This window comes from Arvicola amphibius, chromosome 5, assembly GCF_903992535.2.
Source record: "Arvicola amphibius chromosome 5, mArvAmp1.2, whole genome shotgun sequence".
NCBI lineage: Eukaryota > Metazoa > Chordata > Mammalia > Rodentia > Cricetidae > Arvicola > Arvicola amphibius.
Genome location: NC_052051.1, coordinates 29,890,628 through 29,911,805, shown reverse-complemented (window position 1 = coordinate 29,911,805; position 21,178 = coordinate 29,890,628). Strand labels below are relative to the sequence as shown.

General features: G+C 40.1%; 1 protein-coding gene across 3 annotated transcripts in view; it reads left to right on the top strand.

Moving 5' to 3' along the window:
* Positions 1-21,178, top strand: part of Kiz (kizuna centrosomal protein) — a 105,208-nt gene that overhangs the window by 68,493 nt on the left and 15,537 nt on the right. For all 3 annotated transcript variants that reach the window (XM_038330306.1, XM_038330305.1, XM_038330307.1), the window contains 5 exons: positions 1,601-1,679; positions 9,695-9,860; positions 10,670-10,732; positions 18,103-18,168; positions 20,668-20,754. In XM_038330306.1, the coding sequence (XP_038186234.1) occupies positions 1,601-1,679; positions 9,695-9,860; positions 10,670-10,732; positions 18,103-18,168; positions 20,668-20,754 (461 nt within the window). The remainder of the gene's footprint in view (positions 1-1,600; positions 1,680-9,694; positions 9,861-10,669; positions 10,733-18,102; positions 18,169-20,667; positions 20,755-21,178) is intronic.

Below are 21,178 nucleotides of genomic sequence, written 5' to 3'. Positions count from 1 at the left end.
ATGTGATTTATGTTATTTACAGTCATATCTCATGCTTCCAGGGTACATGGTTGTGCTTTAGAATAATGCAGTGAGTCTAGGTCACAGTATAGACCATTTTGTGAGACTCAGCAGGAATAGCATTAGGTATCTAGATTTTGTAAAGCTTCCTGGCTATTTCTATATGCAGTCAAACTTGAGAATGCTTATTAACAATAACATCATAAAATAAATTTTTAAAAAGGACTTGGGAAAGATAACTTTTTTATATTGATTTTATTGAGCTATACTTTTTGCTCTGCTCCCTTCCCTTCCTCTCCCCACCCCTTAAACTCTCTCCCATGGTCCCCATGCTCCCAATTTATTCAGGAGATCTGGTCTTTTTCTATTCCCATGTAGATAAGATCAATGTATGTCTCTCTTAGGGTCCTCATTGTTGTCTAGGTTCCCTGGGATTGTGATTTGTAGGCTCATTTTCTTTGCTTTATATTTAAAAGCCACTTATGAGTGAGTACATATGATAATTGTCTTTCTGGGTCTGCCTCACTTAATATGATGTTTTCTAGATCCATCTATTTGCCTGCAGATTTCAAGATGTCATTATTTTTTTCTGCTATGTAGTACTCCATTTTGTAAATATACCACATTTTTTTATTCATTCTTCGGTTAAGGGGCATTTAGGTTGTTTTCAGGTTCTGGCTATGACAAATAATGCTGCTATGAACATAGTTGAGTATATGTCCTTTGGGTATATACCCAAAAGTGATATTGCTGGGTCTTGAGGAAGATTGTTTCCTAATTTTCTGAGAAATCGCCACACTGACATCCAAAGGGGCTGTATCAACTTGCACTTCCACCAGCAATGCAGAAGTGTTCCCTTTACCCCACAACCTCTCCAGCATAAGTTGTCATCAGGGTTTTTTATCTTGGCCACTCTTACAGGTATAAGATGGAATCTTAGAGTTGTTTTGATTTACATTTCTCTGATGACTAAGGATGTTGAGCATTTCCTTAAGTGTCTTTCAGCCATTTTAGATTTCTCTGTTAAGAGTTCTCTGTTTAGTTCTGTACTCCATTATTTTTTATTGGATTATTTGTTCTTTTGATGACCCAGTTTCTTGAGTTCTTTGTATATTTTGGAGATCAGATCTCTGTCTGATGTGGGGTTGGTGAAAATCTGGGAAAGATAACTTAATTGGGTCAGATAAAGAGATATGTGGATCCTGGGGACTCACCAAGAGTTAGTCTATCTGGAACAGCAAGTTTCAGATTCATTAAGAGACCCTGTCTCAAAAATTAATGTGGAGAGTAATAGAAGACACCCAGTGACCTCTGGCCTCCACATGTGCACACACAAGTGAGCACAACCAGACATAGGATACATGCACACATACAGACACATACACTCAAAGACAGACAGACAGACAGACAGACACACACGTCACAGGGGACTTTGAACACAGTTTTATTGTCTCAAATATGTTAGGTTCCAGACTTTTCTTGATAAATGTTGTTCTAGTAACTTGGCTATAAGGCCTTTAAAAATATGGGAATTTTTTTATTTACCCATTTTTACATATATTTCCAGATCTATAGTGTGTCTCCTATTTCTGTCTTACAGATCTGAACAAGTACCAAATTGGCACTTACTGAAGACACAACAGTGTATGAAGGAACATGATAATTCTCTTAAAGAAGAGGTACGTGGTGAGGTTATTTTCTTAGTTACAACCAAGGACTAGGGTTAGTAGTAACTTTCATTTAAATAAGTTCCAAGACTATGCAAGCTTTTTGTTTGGAGAAATAGTATATTCTGAATAATAAACATGTTTGAAAAAATGATAACAGTGGGAAGTTAGGTTTCATGATTGGCAGATAATATTTTTAACTTTCTAATCTTAGACCTTTTCCATATTTGTGAAAGGATCTAACTCTGACTTAATGTTGATTCCCAGAGATATCTTAAATATATCCACTACAATTTCTTCAGAGTTTAGAAACATCTGTAACATACTGGTTTTCTGTCAGTGTGTCCTACTTTAAAATATTGTAAAGTCATTAAGGTTAAGCCAACAGATACATTTTTTGCTGTATTATTGTGCACAGGTCCATTGGAAGGAAAGAAATAAGTGACATATGACCCTCTCTTGCTGAGGATTGGGAACCAGAAAGGGAGGCCAGCTACCTGGAGGAGAAGTGAGGGAAAGCTTCTGATGGAAGTACAGGGACGTGTAAGATGGGACCCGTTACAAATTGGCTTTTTGACAAAGTGAGACCAGGGAAGTGTTTGGGGTGACAGGGAAGAGCTGTTAGAAACCAGCATATATGAAGGAGTAGAACCATCCTTTTTTTCCAAGACTTATTTTATTTTTAATTGTGTATATGTGAAAGTAAATATAGGTGCTTATGAAGGCCAGAAAAGGGTTACATATCTCCTGGAGTTTGGAACACGACTGCAGGCCTTTGGGCAGGGCTAAGATGGCTTTTACTTAAAAAGTGGAGTAAACAAGCAGTTTCTCAAACATGTAGTTGTGGCCAAAGAAATTCACAAATCCAAAGAATAGTATTAGTACCAAAATAACAACATGCCCGTAAACTTCAATACAAAATGCATGTGTAATTTCTGAAGATGATTTGTGCATGCGTTCATGTGCTTGCAAGTATATGTGATGCTGGATATTGAACCCAGAGTCTTGTTCATGTTAAACACATGTTTATCTTTACTCTACATCCTCATCCTTCATCATCCTCCCATGATTAGCTAAATAGAGTATCAGAGTTATTTCTGTGTATTGAAACAGGATAGATAGTTAGTAGATACAGTGGGTTAAATATCTCTCTTTAGAGAAAATCTTAAAAGTAAGTGATTTTGAAAATTTAAGAATGCTCCATTGGAAATTTAAAGTCCAATGAAGCCCAGAAGTATTTACTTTGATCTCTTGGGGAAAAGGCTAATTAAGCAGCCACATGTAAATGATGTTTACCTGTGGGCTCTAGTCAATCCCTTCTCTTGAGTAAACACATGGCCAAAGCCATAGACACTCACTGCCCTGGAGACCAGGGAAGACCTGTCAGCACCCTCATAACCCCATAGGCAATTACACAATTGAGCTGCATGCTTTTAATTCAGAGAAATTTGTAATTACTTTATGTGGGGGAAATGAGTTGAGAGTGTCATTAAAATACAAAGTGGCTTAATACTTCTTTTCTCCCAAGTGATGTTTGTTTCAACATGGGCAGACTGTGACACAAAGGAGCAACTCACTCAGAATTGGTCTGGTCCTGCCCCACACATATTTCATTTACCAGGAGAAATGTCCCCTAAATGATGGATTGTTTTCTGATATCTCCTACATATTCATTTCCTGGCTCTTGTGATTATTTCTTCATCTTTTAAATGATGTGTGAATGAAATTCCTTTCCTTGCTTTAACTCAGGTGTAACTGGTACTGGTAAATGTGTTTCTCTTCTGAAAATTATTTCTCTGTAATCAAGAGGAAGGATTTTGAGGAAGTGGTAGTTAATTCTGGGAACTGTCATCGCTGCCATTACGCCTCTGGCACTGCTTGCGTATAGAAGAGAGCTTAACTCCCCAGGTGCTTTCCACTTCCTTCCTCTCTGGATTCATGGTGCCCATCAAAAGTTCAGATTCTTTAGAGTTGGGTGTGATTTCTTTGAAGAAACAAGCAGAAAAATAAAATAAAACTGAAATGTTGAACAGAAAAGTGCCTCTGTGTTGCCATAAGTAATACTGTTGGCATGAGGTAAGACCTTTAATATTTAAAGTGTTTACAAATAGAACTAGAAGGATAACTGAGTGGTAGACTACCTGCTTAGCACACAAGAATCTGGTTTCAGTCCACAGTAATACATGCACGCACGAATACACACACACACACACACACACACACACCACACTGTCAGTGTTTGATCCTCCTTTTCCTGCTTGCCACAAAATGAATTTTCTTTAATAGCATCCCATATTCTGTGTTTTATTTTGAATGACTTTAATAGCCCCCGTCCATTATACACAGTCCCCTGCCCCTATACACAATCCCTGTCCACTATACACAATCCCCTGTCCCTATACACAGACCCCTGTCCCTATAGACAGTCCGTGTCCCTATACACAATCCCTGTCCACTATACACAGGCCCCTGCCCACTTTACAGTCCCCTGTCTTCTTTTAGTTGCCTGTTGAACATTTAAATTTATTCCTTTTCCCCACTAAGAAAGGTTCATAAAATATCTATATAATTCAGGTTTCCAAATATCATATTTCCTTAGAACAAACTCCTATGTTTAGTATGATCAGGTCAAATGTATGTATGTATGTGTGTGTATGTGTATATGTATATATACATATATTTTTTCAGGTTTTTGCTATGCATTACCTGGAAGGGTCGTAGAGTTAAAAATAATGGCTAAATAAAATATTTATTTGGGTTCTTTCTAAATTAAATAGTCAATTCTTTTTGGGGAACCATTTAGAGATGTGAAAATGACATTTCATTTCTTTTGTGTTCCCTTGGCCTTTCTGTGGTGTGGTTAACTCTTTTCCTATTTGCACATTGTTCATTTTTCTACTAGGTTAATAATGCTTTTTCCTTACTGATTTGTAAGAACTTTTAAAATATAAATTTGTATATATTGTTGCCATATTTTTGGTAGCTGATATTTGCTTTCATTAAGGGTAGTTTGGAGATGATATCTTTTTCACTAATAGTTTCACCTATCTACCTTACACACTGCATGTATTTGAAAATAGTAATTGATAAACTTGGGGATATATATGAACAGTCATGACTCTTGTAGGTCCAAACATAACAGGATCCATATTTAAACTGAACTCTGATTAAATTTTAAAAGAATTGAGCTGATAGGTTTAGGAATACTACTCAGTGAAAATCATAGAAAAGTTTATATACCATTAGTTCTGAAATATGGAAGCATCAACACCAGTCATTTTACAGATAGTGTGTGCCCTTGCATGTCATTCCCAAACTCTATTTCCTGGCCCTAGAAGACCAGTGAACCATTTGATGGTGCTAAGTCTTCAGACTGCTGAGGGTAGTGGACACTGTTGTAGGGAGAGGAGGGGCCTGCTTGTTTGTCCCGGCTGCCCAGCTAGCTTACACCCGAAATAACCACACAGAAACTGTATTAATTAAAACACTGCTTGGCCATTAGCTCTAACTTCTTATTGGATAACTCTTCCATATTAGTTTTACCCATCTCCATTCATCTGTGTATCGCCACATGGCGGTGGCTTACCGGAAATTCTAACTAGTTTTCATCTCAGGTGGAGGATCCATGGCTTCTCTCTGACTCTGCTTTCTTCCTCCCAACATTCAATTCTGTTTTCCCCGCCTACCTACGTTCTGCCCTATCAAAAGGCCAAGGCAGCTTCTTTATTCATTAACCAATGAAAACAACACATAAACAGAAGGAACTCCTACACCAGGACACCCCCCAGTTTCCTTCATGGACTCCAAAGGTGTCTAATCTAAAGAGAGGTTTTTTAGTAGCAGAGAAATTTAAAACCTATGCATGGTCTATTCATAAGCACATCCAATGGAAGAGAAAGGCCAATTCTTGGTTTTAGAAGGCGGTGGTGGCGCACGCCTTTAATCCCAGCACTCGGGAGGCAGAGGCAGGTGGATCTCTGTGAGTTTGAGGCCAGCCTGGTCTACAAGAGCTAGTTCCAGGACAGGCTCCAAAGCCACAGAGAAACCCTGTCTCGAAAAATAAAAATAAAAATAAATAGAAGGCGAGTCTCCAGACTGCAGAGTCCATTCAATCCTAGTGTAAGATGTGCAAGACAGCTTGTTGCTCTAACTCTGCCCTGGGCCTTTGCTCCTTTGCAGTTATGAGAATCTCCTTATCAATAGATAACCTCCTTTGAATTGGGAGTTTCTCAGAAAATGCAAATTTCTTGAACATTTGAAAAGGCATGCCTTAAGAATGTGTTACAGTGCTGGGAGATGGCTCAGTTAGTAAAGACAACCCAAATTCATCTCTAGCACCCATGTTAAACAAACAAACAAACATATAGCAACAACATCAAGAACAGTCGGAGAATGAGGCTATACACTTGCAGTCTTGGGGTGCTGTGAGATAGGTGGATCCTTGGTACTGCTGGCCAACTAGTCAAGTTTACTTAGCAAGCTCCAGAAAAAAAAAAGACAAATCTTGAGGAATGACCATGGCTGTCTTCTAACATACGCATGAACGAACATACACTTGCATGCATGCGTGTGTGCAGACACACACACACACACACACACACACACACACACACACACTATTGCAGATATTTTTTATGACTCAGCAGATGTTTTGAATTAGAAAGCTTTTGACTGGCTCTTTGCCGTGGTCTGACATTTGTCTCTGTCAGTTTATATCATTTCCTATTTTTTAGGGGCTCACACTACAGATAGATTCCTTTGCAGATGACTCACTGGGCAGATCTGCTACTGTCTGTTGTCTCCATGATCTGGTAGTTATGCCATCTATTTTCATGTTACAATTTGACCATCCACCTAAATTTCCATAATAATAAAATACTCATCTTTGAGAAATTATAGTTATAAGATTGTCTTCACATATCAGTTCTTGAACATTTCTTTAGAAAAACTAAGAAATCTTAGCAATTAATATTGAGTAGTGAAGGTAAATGACATAAAATATACAAAATAACTTAAACCAGCTATGCAGTATGTCTACCACATTGTGTGGAAAAGAGGGCTCTCTACACAGTAGTGATGGTGTTTTTATCAAGCACATAGGGATTTACTAGACAAGTGTTTGCAATATTATTTTAGAATTTTATTCTGTATTCTTTTGAAGCCCAATTCAACTCAGCTTAAGCTCATTTTACATACCAATTCCAGTTCCCACTTCCTCCCCTCCTTGCATTCCCTCCACCTTCCCTCCAACCTCCCACCCCCATCCATTCCTCAGAGAGGGGGGGGGGAGAGAAAGAGAGAGAGAGAGAGAGAGAGAGAGAGAGAGAGAGAGAGAGAGAGAGAGAGAGAATTCAACAAAGTTTAGGGCATTGCTCTGAGGCAGGACCAAGGACCTCCCCCACTTTATCTAGCTTAAGCAAGGTATCCCTCCAAAGAGAACGGGTCCTAAAAAGCCAGTACATGCAATAGGGATAAATCCTGGTTCCAGTGCCAGGGCCCCCTAGTCTACCCCAGATACAAAACTACCCACATTCAGAGGGCCTACTTTGGTCCTGTACTTGCTCCCCACACTGTTTGGCCAGAATCGGTGAGCTCAGGTAAACTGTTTCAGTGGGTATCTCCATCATGATCTTGACCTCTTTGCTCATTATCACTCTTCCTTCTCTTCGACTAGACTCTGGGAGCTCAGCCCAGTGCTCTTCTGTGGATCTCTGTATCTGCTTCCATCAGTTGCTGGATGAAGGTTCTATGATAACATTTAAAATAGTCATCAATGTGATTACAGGGCAAGGCCAGTTCAGGCATCCTCTCCACTATTGCTTAGGGTCTTAGCAATAATAAAATAATAAATAATAATAAATAATAAAAATTGCTGGGGTCATCCTTGTGGAATCCTGGGAATTTCTCTACTGACAGGTTTAAGACAGTACTCTTAAGAGGTTAAAAATTATTATCAATTATATCACATATCATAATTTAGAAATACACATTCTAAATTCTATTAGAATGTATGGATTATTTTAAACCTGAGAACATAACAAGTTATGGATTTCACTCTAAGATTTCTAAAGGTGAGGTTTCTTTTTATTCATACTTTATGATGCTTTAGGATTTCTGGGCACAGGCAGATAGACCAGGGTGGGTCCAAAAAGCCCCTTGGGCAGTGTGAGGATGCAGTTCAAGGAGGCTTTCTTTCTTCCTTTCAGATCTAAGGAACATACATAGTAAAGAGGTTTATGTAGGCTGCTGGGCTGTCAGAATGACAGCTGATGATGGGAGCCATTCTGGGCCTAGCTTCAGGGGCAGAGCTCTATTTCCATACCTCAGTCTACTGAAGCAGAAGTCCTGAGTAGTTCCTCTACATAGACTGGTCAGAATTGAAGTAAAATCCAGGCACAGTTTATACCAATAGAGGCAAAGAACCTAATAACGCACTGCAGCACAAGGTCCTACTCCAAGGCTAACTTAATAGCTGGGTCTTTGGCCAACAATTACAGCTGCTTAACACAACACCCCCAGACCAGTTTCTCTAGTTTCTGTCATAAGCCCTGGGTCCAGGAGATAAATCAGCCCTAAGGAAATCAGAAAGAAAGAGCTTTGCAGCGGCAGCAGCATTAGAGCCAAAGACTGTGGTCTTGAAGGATTAGCTGAGCTGAATGCTCAGAGCTGGGTCTCCCATGCTCTGCTTCAGTGGCTCTCACATGGAGCATCTTTTCCTTCTTCATGCTAATCATGAAGGATTGTGATTTCTTTTTTGTTCACTGAACAATTGCTTGTTACTCGAACACTGAACTGCATAGGACTTGAGGGCCGTTGTCCTATTGGCTTGTGATGTCTTGGACCCATTTCTTACAGATTGGATGCTGCCCCATATTTTCTATAATCATCAGTCAACAGGTCCCCAGCACTATGACCAGGATGGAGCAAATCACCACTTCCTAATAGAGTGTGTACTCTGTCAGTGGGACAGATACCGAACTATTGTTATTAGCAAAGCTCTGTCTTAGGAGCAAAGTGCTTACCTGGAAATTAAAACACTTAGTTAGCTCAGATCCATTCATTGCCATTTTTCTTCACCTTGCTTCTCAGGTAGGCTATGATTAAAAATCAATTTCCCTATATAGATAGGCTAGTTAGTGTACTTTGAAAAAGATATGCAGGGTAGCAGGTAAATTTCCCCAGCTGCTCAGAACACTCAAAGGCAAGTGTAGACTTTTATCCTTGGCTAAAGATTAAGACTCAAACAAGTTGGTTATCATTTTGCTTGGTGCATTTTTTTTCTTTAATTCATTTTTAGGTATGTGTGCATGTTTGTCTATATGTGCATCACATACCTGCAATGGTCCAAATAGGGCATCAGATCCCCAGGAACTGAAATTACAGGCTGCCTGATATGGGTGCAGGGAACCAAACCCAAGTCCCCTGCAAGAACAGCAAGTGCTTTTCAACTACTGAGACATCTCCAGCCTTAAACCAACTCTCTCTTACAAGTCTAGAAAACAGGACTCCTGCAATGAAAGAATAAATTTTTCCTTCAGAAAGGAGGTCTGAGGGTCTGCTCTTATGTATACCAAAGGGCAAACAAACTAGCTCAGATAAACAGAGGTGACCTCATCTCACATACTTACTTCCTAAGTAGAACATTTGTGTGCCCAAGGTTCAGTCTTCAAGAACATATTATTGTGATGAAACTCCTGTATAGAATTAAATTGTACTGGAAAATAACCAGATGTTACTTTTAATTTAAAACGTTTTGATCATGTTTTTACTTTCCTCAACTCTTCCAAGATTCTCTCCACCTCCCTACCCACCCAACTTCATAACTTCATGCAGGTTCTCTTTCTCCCCTTCCCCTTCTCTGCTATTTTGACCTCAAGGACATTTTAATGTCAGGAAACGATCTAAATTCTAAGTAAAGATTAACCTAAAATAATATTTTAAATCTGAGTCTTTGAGAGCAAAGAGAATGGGGTTCCAGTTTGTTTTGATTTTGTGTGTGTGTGTGTGCTTTCTTTGAAACACTGTAGGCCACAGCATTATTGAAAAAAGTCCTTACAGAAGAATGTGACCATAGGTCAGCTGTTCACAGCACTGAATCATCGTGCAGCATGCCATCTATTCTGAATGACAATAATGGAATAAAGGAAGCAAAACCCGCTCTGCGGCTCAACAGTGTTCTTACAAGGGAACAAGGTAACCATTGTTAAACAGTGTCCACAGCAAAAAGGCGTTCCAAGTCAATGCAGCATCCTCTTTCTCAGGGTATTACTATAAAAGATGACTAACTAAAGCCTAGCTCAGGTTTTAAGTGCATGGTCTGTGTTTGTTCTGTGGTACCTTCCAGTTAATATGCATGTTCTCAGTCAGGCAGAAGTGGGAACCCTAAGTGTTGTTCTGTTAAGCTTCTAGTGAAATAAAATGCTCACAAGTTAAAAAAAAAAAAAAAACTTTTTTTTTTTTTTTTTGGTTTTTCGAGACAGGGTTTCTCTGTGGCTTTGGAGCCTGTCCTGGAACTAGCTCTTGTAGACCAGGCTGGTCTCGAACTCAAAAAACAAAAAAACAAAAACCAAAAAAAAAAAAAAACTTATGTGCCCTTAAGACAAATAAATAGACAAGAATTGTAAATGAAGAGACAGTGAAAAAGAAAAGAATGGTTATTAATACTCCACATACAGGGGTTGGAGAGAGGGGGTTAAGAGCACTGGCTGCTCTTTGGGAGAACTCGGGTTTGGTTCCCAGCATCCATATGACAGTTCACAACTGTCTGTTAACTCCAGCTCTCTTCCGGCCTCCAGCAGGCACAAGACACACATACATTTATACATGCAGGTGAAACATTCTTGTACATAAAATAAATCTTAAAACACCTATAGGGCTGGGAGTGTAGCTCAGTGGTACAGAGAGTTTGCCTATCATGTGTGAGGCCCTAGTTCCACTGCTAGCACTGAAGAACATCTGTTCCATAAATTTGAAACACATTTTTATTATGTTTTTACTTTTAGAAGTTTCGAGTGTCTGTGGAGATGAGAGCAAGGAAGAAAGCATAGCTGCAACCCCAGCCACAGGTAAAGTTGCCAGAGCCTAACAGTTTCAGGCCCAGTATGCAGTCTTTGCATCATCAGAGCATTCAGGGTCAGTCATTGGTGGGTCCAGGGACTCAGTGAGGAGAGAGAATATCCTAGCTACTGCATGCAGGCTGTGTTAGCATAGCCCCTGTCCACTGAGCTCTTCATCTTGATTGTAAACATTCAGTCTGTAAATATCCTCCGTCATGCAGCTTTTTAGCCCCTGTAGCCATTGGAGAGGTGTCAGTTTGCCAGAGTGCCCAGTTACTAGATGACACACTGTAGATGTTTCTGATTTTGTTTTTTCTTTCCTGTAGTAATCAGACTGGAAACTGCTTAAAACTAATGTTCTAAAAAAATGTGCTAGGTAGAAATTTGCTCATACCTCAGGTACAAAAGCCTGTCTGGCAATTCAAAAGTCTCAGTAATCATGCTTCGTCTATCAAGACCTATTAAGACTTCTGCATATGTGTTAGGTGTGTTTATAGGTGGAATCTGAATTGTATTATTACATTTTTTAGGCTTAAAATATCAGCAAGCAGCAATTAGTATTCTGAACAGAATCTTATTTGTTGTACATCTAAATTCACTAGATCCTTATTTTGTAAAGTGCTATGTTGCTTCATTATGAATTCAAAGGTCTGACTTTAAATATTTATACAAGTAAACACACCGTTGCTGAGGTACCGAGGCATGCATCTGCGCATGAGGTACTGAGGCATGCATCTGCGCATGAGGTACTGAGGCATGCATCTGCGCATGAGGTAGTCTTGTTTTCATTTACAAGCAAAGGTGAATGTCTTGCTGCTGTGGTAATATAGTTCACGGAATGATGATTCATTTTTAAACTCAAGTTTCTGTTATAAACTCTTGTTTTGAAAATGGAGTTTATAGCAGAGCAATTATTATGTATGTGTAACATTTTACTCCCAAATACAAAGATTTTCCTTAGTTTAAATATTTTTTTCCAATTGATGTTCATTGTGCTTTTATTTGTCATTTTGAGAAAATGCTGATAGGGTTTCCTCTGGGTTTTGCTTGTATATTTTAGTTGGTGATGTTACTAGAAGTAGAGATGATTCATAAGCTGTAGATGTCCATGAAGTCCTTTGGTTATCTTTTTATTTGGTATATATTTATTGATACCTCTGAGTGCAGAAGTATTTAATGACTCTGGATGAATTTCAGTTAGGACTATAAACCTGTGATCACAAAGGGCCATCTGTAAATTTACTTAAAATAAGTTGTAACTTTAACAGCCCACCCTCCATCTGTCAGTAGTTGACAGAGAATACCATGCCATAGTGTACTGAAGTATTAACTGTATTATAGCACAGGAGAGCTGCATCTGATGGAGGCAGAGGCTAGCAGATCTTCCAGTTCAAGGCCAGCCTGGTATAAAGTGCAAGTTTCAGGCCAGGTGGTGGTATGCACACCTTTAATCCTAGTACTCGGGAAGCAGAGGCAGGCAACTCTGTATATTGAAGGCCAGTCTAGTCTACAGAGTGAGTTCTAGGACAGCCAGGGATACACAGAGAAGCCCTGTCTCAAAATAAATGAATAGATAAATAATAGTGTTGAAGTTCTGGAAAACTTTGTTAAGTTATTTTTCCTAGAGCATTGCTGTTTTGTCCTCTCCACCCATGGGCTTGTCCTTCTAAGCGTTCCCCTGCAGCCTCTTAGGATGTTCATGCTTGAGACAGGGCTTCTCTGTATAACAATACTAGATATTAGACGCTCGAGACCTGCTGTCTGTGGTCTACAGTAATAGTCCAAATGTTGGTAACAATAAGGTCTTTTGTGCAGGATATCACACCCCCTAACACTTACAAATCAGTTCCTAGCTCTCAGTTAAAAGGATTCTTACAAAACAAGCTCAAAGAGTAAAACAAGCAAACAAAATAATCATAGGGGTGAAAATGCAATGCCTCAGAAAAAGAAGTCCCTAGGTGGGCCTGCACGGTGGCTGGCTGCCTCCAGTGTGTCAGGCTGTCACTGCTCAACCTCCCTGAGTTATGACGTGACTGAGGCCCAAGACCAGCCTGAACATGGTGTAGCTGTGGCTCATTGGGGATAGTACTTCCCAGCAGCACTGCTGAGTTAGCTCTTTCAGGACAACTCCACTTGAGAGCACAGCCAATGATTTGACTCCAGAAAGATACTTTTAACTCATGGATACTTTTGGAAATTCCAATGAGTTCCACAAGTGAAACCCTTACAGGTGAATTGCAGACTGGCTCCTGGGATCTTACTTACCAGGCTGGGGGTATCTGGTTCTGCGCACTTAGAAGCCCTTAGTGACTCAATGCTCACAGATGAATGTACTGCAGGGTATTTGATGGCCATGCAGCAGGCCTTCTCTATGGTACTGTCTCATAAGTATTGATGGACAATGCAACATTACCCAAAATGCACTCTGTGTAGAAAATATTTCAATGAATAACATAGTTTGAGGCTAACCGTGTGATATCTTTAGCTTTCTGTAGCATACATAATGTGCATACCATGATGAAGACTCAGAAGGAAACTGAAAGTGTGAGCTGCCATTTCACAACTGTATTGTGTAGTTGAAAATGAAGTCCTGGTTTTTGTTGCTTGTTTTGTTTTGTTGTTTGTTTTGTTTTGTTTTTGAAGCAGGGTTTTTCTGTGTACCCTGGATATCCTAGAATTTGCTGTGTAGATCAGGCTGGATGAAGTCCTTAATGGCCAACAAAATTAACTTCTTTTTTTGTGAAACATGCCGTGGAACACATGCATGAGACCTTTTCTTTTTTTTTTTAATTTTATTTAATTTTACATATGAGTGCTCTGCGTGTACAGCTACAGGCCAGAAGAGGGCATCAGATCCCATTGTAGATGGTCATGAGCCACCATGTGGGTGCTGGGAATTGAACTCAGGACCTCTGGGAGAGCAACCAGTGCTCTTAACCTCTGAGCCATCTCTCCTGCCCCTGGGACCTTTTCTTAAAATAGAGATCCAGTTGGGATACCAGCTTTCTCGGTAGAGTAAAATTATCCTCAGTTGTTTTTCTGTGTGCCATTTTGTGGGCCCTTGCTAGTGGATGAAACTGCTTTCTAATGAGACTTGGGGCAACTCAAATAAAATTATATTGGGGTGTTAGAATTGAAAACTACTTATAAAACTGTCCCTCAGGTTAACCAGAAGGTAATAGTAGTGACTTTAGTGTCTGGAAAAGCTCTCCAGTGTGAGTCTTTCTCTGTGTACCTATTCGCTTTGCGTCCATTTTAAAAGGAAATAGGAAAGCAAGAGGGCAAGGTGAAGTCTAGGGCAAGTTCCAGGCTGGGTGGAGAACTCTGAAATTACACTGTTCTCAGAATAAGAGTCCTGAGACAGTAACATAAGAGGGGCACACCTGCTCCCTCTCTTTTTCTGTATATTTGAGGAGCTGCTCTGTGCAAGGTCGATCATTTACTGAGCATAGCTAAAGTACAGATCAGTAACAGAGGCACTTTCTAGCTTTCATATCCTAAATGGGCTGAGAACCTGAACCACACCAGGCTCTGTAGAAGGAATTCTTGTTATAGAACCTATCATTCCTTCATACAAGACTGATTCTCCCTGTACACTAAGGGAATTAATGTATTGTTGTGGGATATTTGTCCACTGTGTGAAAGTGTATTGCTATGATTGGTGTAATAAGAAGCTGAACAGCCAAAAGCTAGGCAGAGGTCTAGGTAGGACTTCCAGGCAGAGAGAGGAAGTAGGAGGAGGAATCTAGGCACTCAGGGGAGTTGCCAGCTGGAGATGCAGGGAGACACGGAGGAAGCAGGATGGGCAGTACATAAATTCATAGAAATGGGTTAATTTAAGTTATAAGAGGTAGTTAAAAACAAGCCCAAGGTAAGGCCAAGCTTTCATAATTAATAAGACTCTGTGTTATTTGTGAGTTGGTGGCCTAAATAAAGTCAACTACAATATGCTAACATTCTAATGTCTTTATTTCCCCTTCTTACTTAAGCCATCCCAAACGTAAGTCTTCTTAGCAGAGAAGTCCATTCTTAAAGAATTTATTATTTCTCTAAAGATATCTGCTCTGTTAGTCATCATAGAAAAAGTAAGTTTTCTTCACTAAGATTTAAATAGAATGCCCCTCATAATAGCACTCATTCCCCAGTCAACAAGACCAAGTATTTCCACGGGCTAGTTTGTTGTTAACAGTCTAGCCCTTTTGATTTGTCTAGTATCATTAATAAAGAATCCAGATAAAACAGATGAATGTCACATCTATGAACATATGTTTTTCTTTATATGATAAGTAATATACCATTTACATGTTTAATGTATTAGCTTATTACTTAGACTGAATCTCGGGATATCCAGGTCAGAAAAGAATGCCTCTGCCCTCAGTGAGCTTCACTCATTTTTGTTGTTGTTGTTGTTGTTTTGGTTTGGTTTTTTGTTTGTTTGTTTGTTTGTTTCTAGACAAGGTTTCTCTGTAGCTTTGGAGCCTGTCCTGGAACTAGCTCTTGTAGACCAGGCTGGCCTCAAAGCCTCAGTCATTTCTAATATTCACAATAGTCCTACAGGACTCAATTTGAGTAGCTCATCCTGACGTCAAACAGAAGCATAAGGGCTAGCTCAGAGGATGTGGAATCCACGGGTTTGATGTTTTCATTCCTCCATCTTGTCTCTTTTGTTACAGCAGCAGAAAGGCGGCTGCATTCAGGCATCTGGGCCAATTAGACCTCAGTGTACATCATAGCAAAAGATGGGTTTACCAAAGAAGTTCTGGGGAGCAATGTTAAGCAGTCATACCTTTCCTTTCTCTTTAACTACACCTAGAGAAGTGAGCAGCTTGCAAAAATTTTCCAAGGCCAGACTTTCCTTTTCTAAAGTGTGACAGGCCTGAGAACATCTGGACCATCTTCATCCAGATGGAGGATGCAGGATATTCTGGTCAGTTTCCCTGGAAACACTCAGGAGGAAAGTGATGCTTAGTAAGATTATAAGAGAACATGTCCCTCTGAAGTACTCACATCCTCAGTGATGGCATTTTAATTTGTATTCACACTAATGTCCCTTTCAGTATCAAGCTTTAGTTTAAGCAAATGATACAACTTACATTAAATCATGAAAAACAGCCCCTTACATAGTATGTACCACACAGTGGGCCCTTAATTTGTCAAACAAATGAATAAAAATGGGGAATTAAGGAGTTTCTTTAAATGCTTGTTGATTCAGGCCAGAACACTATCTCTTCAATCACTCACTCCACTGCCACTTTTCCCACCCCACGTGCCCATCCTGGCAAAACTCATCTCCTTAAGCTGCATGTGAAAAGGGCTGTCAGCTTTCATCTCAAGAGGATTAAGCCTCTAAGAATGTCCATTCAGCCCCTCATTCTTTTAACACCAATTCTGTTGGTCAAGCTGTGTTAAAAGTGTCGCTTCCCTGTGCCATTCCTCCTCAATATTCTCTGGCCAGCTGAAATACTCCCGGCGTCACACGGAAGCATCCGCGGAGAAGCTTTACAGATCAGATCAACTTGCAGGGTGCTGCTTGGAGTTCTGGACACTGCCCTCCAGACATTACAGCTTCTGTTTTATACCAAGCTGAAAGGGAGCTGGACACATACAATGGCCAGGTTGTCACTGGTGACTGGATTTACCCCAGGAGAAAAGAATGCAGTGACAAGTTTGGGCCACCCACGTGTAATGGCGTATAACCTCCAGGACTGCAAGTTCGTCAAGAATGCTTTTTTCTTCCCTTGTCCCAGAAGTGCTTTACTCAGAAGAATTAGTAGAGACAGGTTATCTGCTGTGCCTGGGTCACGGAACTTCAGGGAATGCGGAAAGCAGGGTGTGGTTTGCTGTAGTGTTGTCCATGGTAGTCAGCACCTCTGTCTCTAGGCAGAAGGCAGCCTCTGCTATTGAGCCTATTACCTGCTGCTTGCAGCTGGGGGACATAGATGTGAAAGAAAAAAAAGACCTTTCTGAGAAGTGCTGTTGATTAGTGTGTCAGCGTTTGAAGACATAAACTCGTAATTGAGAAGAGAGTCCCCCAGTGAATATGCAGTAAAATTCCATGTGGGCTTCCTGCACTGTGCTAGAGCAGAACTCAGTGTAGATCCCAGGTGTAAGCATTTTATGACACATCCAAGTCAGCCTCCAGGTTGAGAGAATTAAGCAGTGGGAGTCTCAAAGCTGGGAGAGCCTCTACGGTAGATTGTCAAAGGACCTATATTTTACATAGGCAATTCAGATCAAGAGAAGAGGTCAGAATTCAGACATTTTCATAAAATCGGGAGTATTGGTGCTTCCCTCAGCAACAAAACAATGCCACAAACCTGAGATAGTAGAACAATTCAAGATGCAAAAAACCAAGGTACCACCAGGGTGGGGCACCAGGGAAGAATTCTTCCCAGCCCCTGTGGTTCTGGTTTGTGGTGGTTTCCCTTCAGTGTTTGCCTCTGCTTTCTTATTTCCTTTTCTGTGTTTGTGTGTCTGCTCCTTTTAGCAAGTAGATGCCAGCCGTTGGCTTAGGGTCCAGTGAAAATGCAAGGAGATGTCATCTTGCTCTCCTTAGCTCATGTGTCTGCAATAATCTGTTACCAAAAAGATCACATGCTGAGGTTTGAGTGGATTTGAATTTGGGCAGGGGAAGTCAGTGCGATATTCAATCCACTGTAGGGTTTAAGAAGGGCATTCTTCATATTTTACATTTCTAGCATTTGGGTTGCCTCATACCCATTATTCCTGGTCATTCTGTAAGTAGCAAAGATAATGCCAATATTTCTGATTCCTTCCAACATATAAATTATTTAGTATCAATTGCTAAAAATGATTTTTTCGGAAATGTTTAGGGCCTGGAGTGCAGCTGAGTGGTAGAGCACCTACTTAATTTGCATGAGCCCATGAGTTCACTCACCAGCACTAGGGAAAATGAAAAGCACTGGAATACACTGTTAAAACCCAGCTTTTCACAGAAATCCCTCAATCTTTTAAAAGTTAAAGGTTCCCTGAGTTTGAGAGCTGAAAATTTTCTTCCTGTTACTAAACAGTGATAAGCAGCAAGCAGTATGGTGGTTAAGTTTGTAGGAAGTGCAGTTCTTTCAATATACAAGGGGAATGGGCTCCAGGACCCCCTTGAATACCAAACCGCACACATGCTCAACTTCCGTATATAAAACTGTTTGGTATCTTCATATGGTCTACATACATCTTTCCATGTACTTTAAATCATCTCTAGATACTTTTAGCACTTAATATGATGTAAATGCTACATAATAGTGTGTCATTTAGGAAGTGATATCAAGAAAAAAGTCTGTACATACCCAATACTAATATATTTTTTCCAAAATATTTTTAATCCATGTTTGGTTTTTGGACCTGTGGATGTGGAACTGAAGGACACAGAGAAGCGGATATAGTACCCTCAGAGCTATTTCAGTTCAGCTTGGGAGCAGCCATGAAAGGTCAGTGACAAACCTGGCTTTTATTTTCAGGTTTAATTGTTGAGTTGCTTCACAAACATTAAAACTAGAATGTAAATCTATTTTCTGACACTGCCCCAGGCCCCCTGTGAGTTAGGAGCGTTCCTTGTGTATCCGCAGCACTCGTGGGGAAAGCAGATAGAGCTCACAGTGATTTTGCTGGTCTAGGTCTCCAGGGGGACAAGTTTAGCACCGGAAGTCCAGATGCGAGGATTCCCCTGGGCCAGTGCTGCCCACATTCATAGACTTTTGGCCTCTTTCTCTGAAGTCTACAAGAATTTTTTATATTTTCATAATTGTAAAAGCACTCATATTCAAATATTTTTTATTTGAGCAGATTACTAGATAGCTGATTTTTGGACTTAAAATGATAATATACGTCTTTTGAATTAATTTTAGAAATATATTTTTTGTTTTTAATTTTATTTTGCAAAAGCAACTGAGTTTGATTTCATCGGCAATGCGTCTAATATAAATGGAAAACATTTTTAATGTATAGAAATCCATGAAAAGTAATAAATAGAACCTTAGCATTCTTTATACAGAAAGCGTTTTTCAATTTTAATTTTAGAATTTCTACCCACTTCATATAGGAACAGTACTTATATGCCCAGAGTTAAATGCCCCAGTTCTTTGTGAGTTCAAGGTCTGGTTCCCTGCAGCACGGCCGTGATAGTATTGTTTGTGTTTCCCTTTGTTATTCCTTTCCAGGCCAACTCTCTTTTTTTTTTTTTTTTTCATTAAGGATTTCTGCACAAGCAATGGGCAGATCCCTTGCCTCCACACACCCCTTAGAGACTGTGAAACACATGGTATCTTGTAATGGGCTGTTAAAAGCACTTGTTCATCAGATATTTTCTTTTTATTTGTAGATTTAGGAGTATTTTAGCAGGTGTACATTTGCATATAAAAGAGAATAAAAGATAAGTTGGGGCTTTTTCTTTCACCTCTCCTCAGCATCATTTCTCTCCTAGCCCCTTTATTCAGCGTGTTTTCACCTTTTTTTCTCTATAGCTACTTCTGTTTTCTAGACCAAAAATGTATATCAAAAAGAAAAAAATCGCCTCAGCGCTTTGCGGGGAGATGAATGATTGGGTTCCAGCTGATGCAACAAAGTAGAGGAAATATATTTGTCCTGCTGTGTCACCAGCCTGGGATTAAAAAACAGGATAGATTTTCATATCCTGGGGACTGGAAACTACATGGGATGTAGACTTCTTGCCTTGTTTTATGTTTTAAACTGCAACATTTTCTACTTTTAAGCTTAAGTTTGACATAGAGTTGAATATATAATGGTGCTTGACTGCATGATTCAGAACCAAAAACTTGAAGATGCATATACATTTGTTTCTATGTATGAAAAGAATTTACTTCTTTTAAAAGGTTGGTTTCATCTAATAATTTTTATTACTCCATAATTTTTCGAGTGGTTGACATTACAAATGAGAGAAGTGTTTCCCTGGAGTTCTCAGGCACAAGCTACAGTGTGCATCAAGCCCTTAACAGCCACCTAGGCCTCGGATTTTCTGATTTATGCTGTTCTTGCAGCCAGTTCTTTATCCCTTAGTCCTTTGTTTATAGTAGACTAGCTTTTATTTCTGCATGTTACTTTTTCTCCTTTGGCTTTGTGACTGCATTGCAAGGCAGCAGCGCACAGCAACTTCAACTGCACGATTCCTTGCTCTCTTTTTTCCTTACAGAGGAGCCTGGGCCCACGTTGCAAAAACTCACATGCATTGTTTGGCCTTTTTGTACTGTGAGTTGGCTTCCTGACTAAGTCTTCTAGACTGTTACAGAAGGGGATCTGCATTCTTTGAGAACCTCTTGCAAAAAGCACACTTGCCTGCAAAGTCGAAGCTGATCCGCAACCACTTAACATATCACAGCTGACACAACCCCTCCGGATCATGTTGAGGTCCGTACCTTTTCAGGAGGGCTTTCCCTAGCATCTCACTTGTACCTTTGACCGCAGCTTTGCTGATCCCTCTGTGCACCTGGCCTTGCTTTCTGCAGTCAGGCTCCCTCTCCTTAGCCCTTGAGATCAGATTTTTTACTGAACCTATCCTACTGCCTCTGCCCTTCCGGAGATCTTTGCATTCTCCCTCCTCTCTCTCAGAGCCCCACTCTCTAGCTTAAGAGCCTGAAAACCAGGGTCTGGAGTGCTCTGGAGTTACCTGCCTACCCAGGATACATCTGCAGGGCTTGGGATGGAGAGCAGCTATTCATGTGCTACTGAATCTACCCACAGTCCACCAAAAGAGCTGAGTGCATTTCGCGGCCTCAAACAAACTCTTAAAATTCAACCCAAATCTTAAAATTTAGGTTCAACACAATTTTTATTTGTGGCACACACCTTTTATGCCATCACTTGGGCTCCATAGGGAGACCATGCATCAGTGTTAGCCACATAAGAGGAATTTAAGTAACAGTTATGAACAGTGGAAATATTTCTGTGCTTTTCTTCATTTTCTTCATCTATAGAGACAAAAGCCTACCAGTTACTGAAGAAGTCTACCCTTCAGGATAATTCGAATCAAACTGAAGAGAAATTTGAAAGTCAATTTTCAAGTAAGTAAGGACAAGTTCAACACTTGAATCCTGTTTTGGGCTCAAGACAGCAACTACACTATGCAGAGAGAAGTGTGGTTTTAGAGTTTGCTTTGTGAGGAGTGTTACTGAGTCTGAGTGAGCAAGAACTTCGACATCCTTAGCAAACAAACATTTGGAATGTCTCTGCCTTCTGGATACATGGGGCTGGCCCAGCATGGTAATAGCTCTTACAGACTCTACGGTTCTACTTGGTGTTTCACGGTGGTATCTTTTCACCAGCTATCACAGAAGATGCTCCTGTCTTCTCTTCCCCACATCTCCTCATTTCTGAATCATCAAATGAGCAGCTTTGTGCTGCATGTTCACTCTGTAGGAAGGGAAATTCTCCTCTTATAAAGAAAGGTCTGTAAACCCCAGTAAAGTAAAATGTAGGCAAAATCCT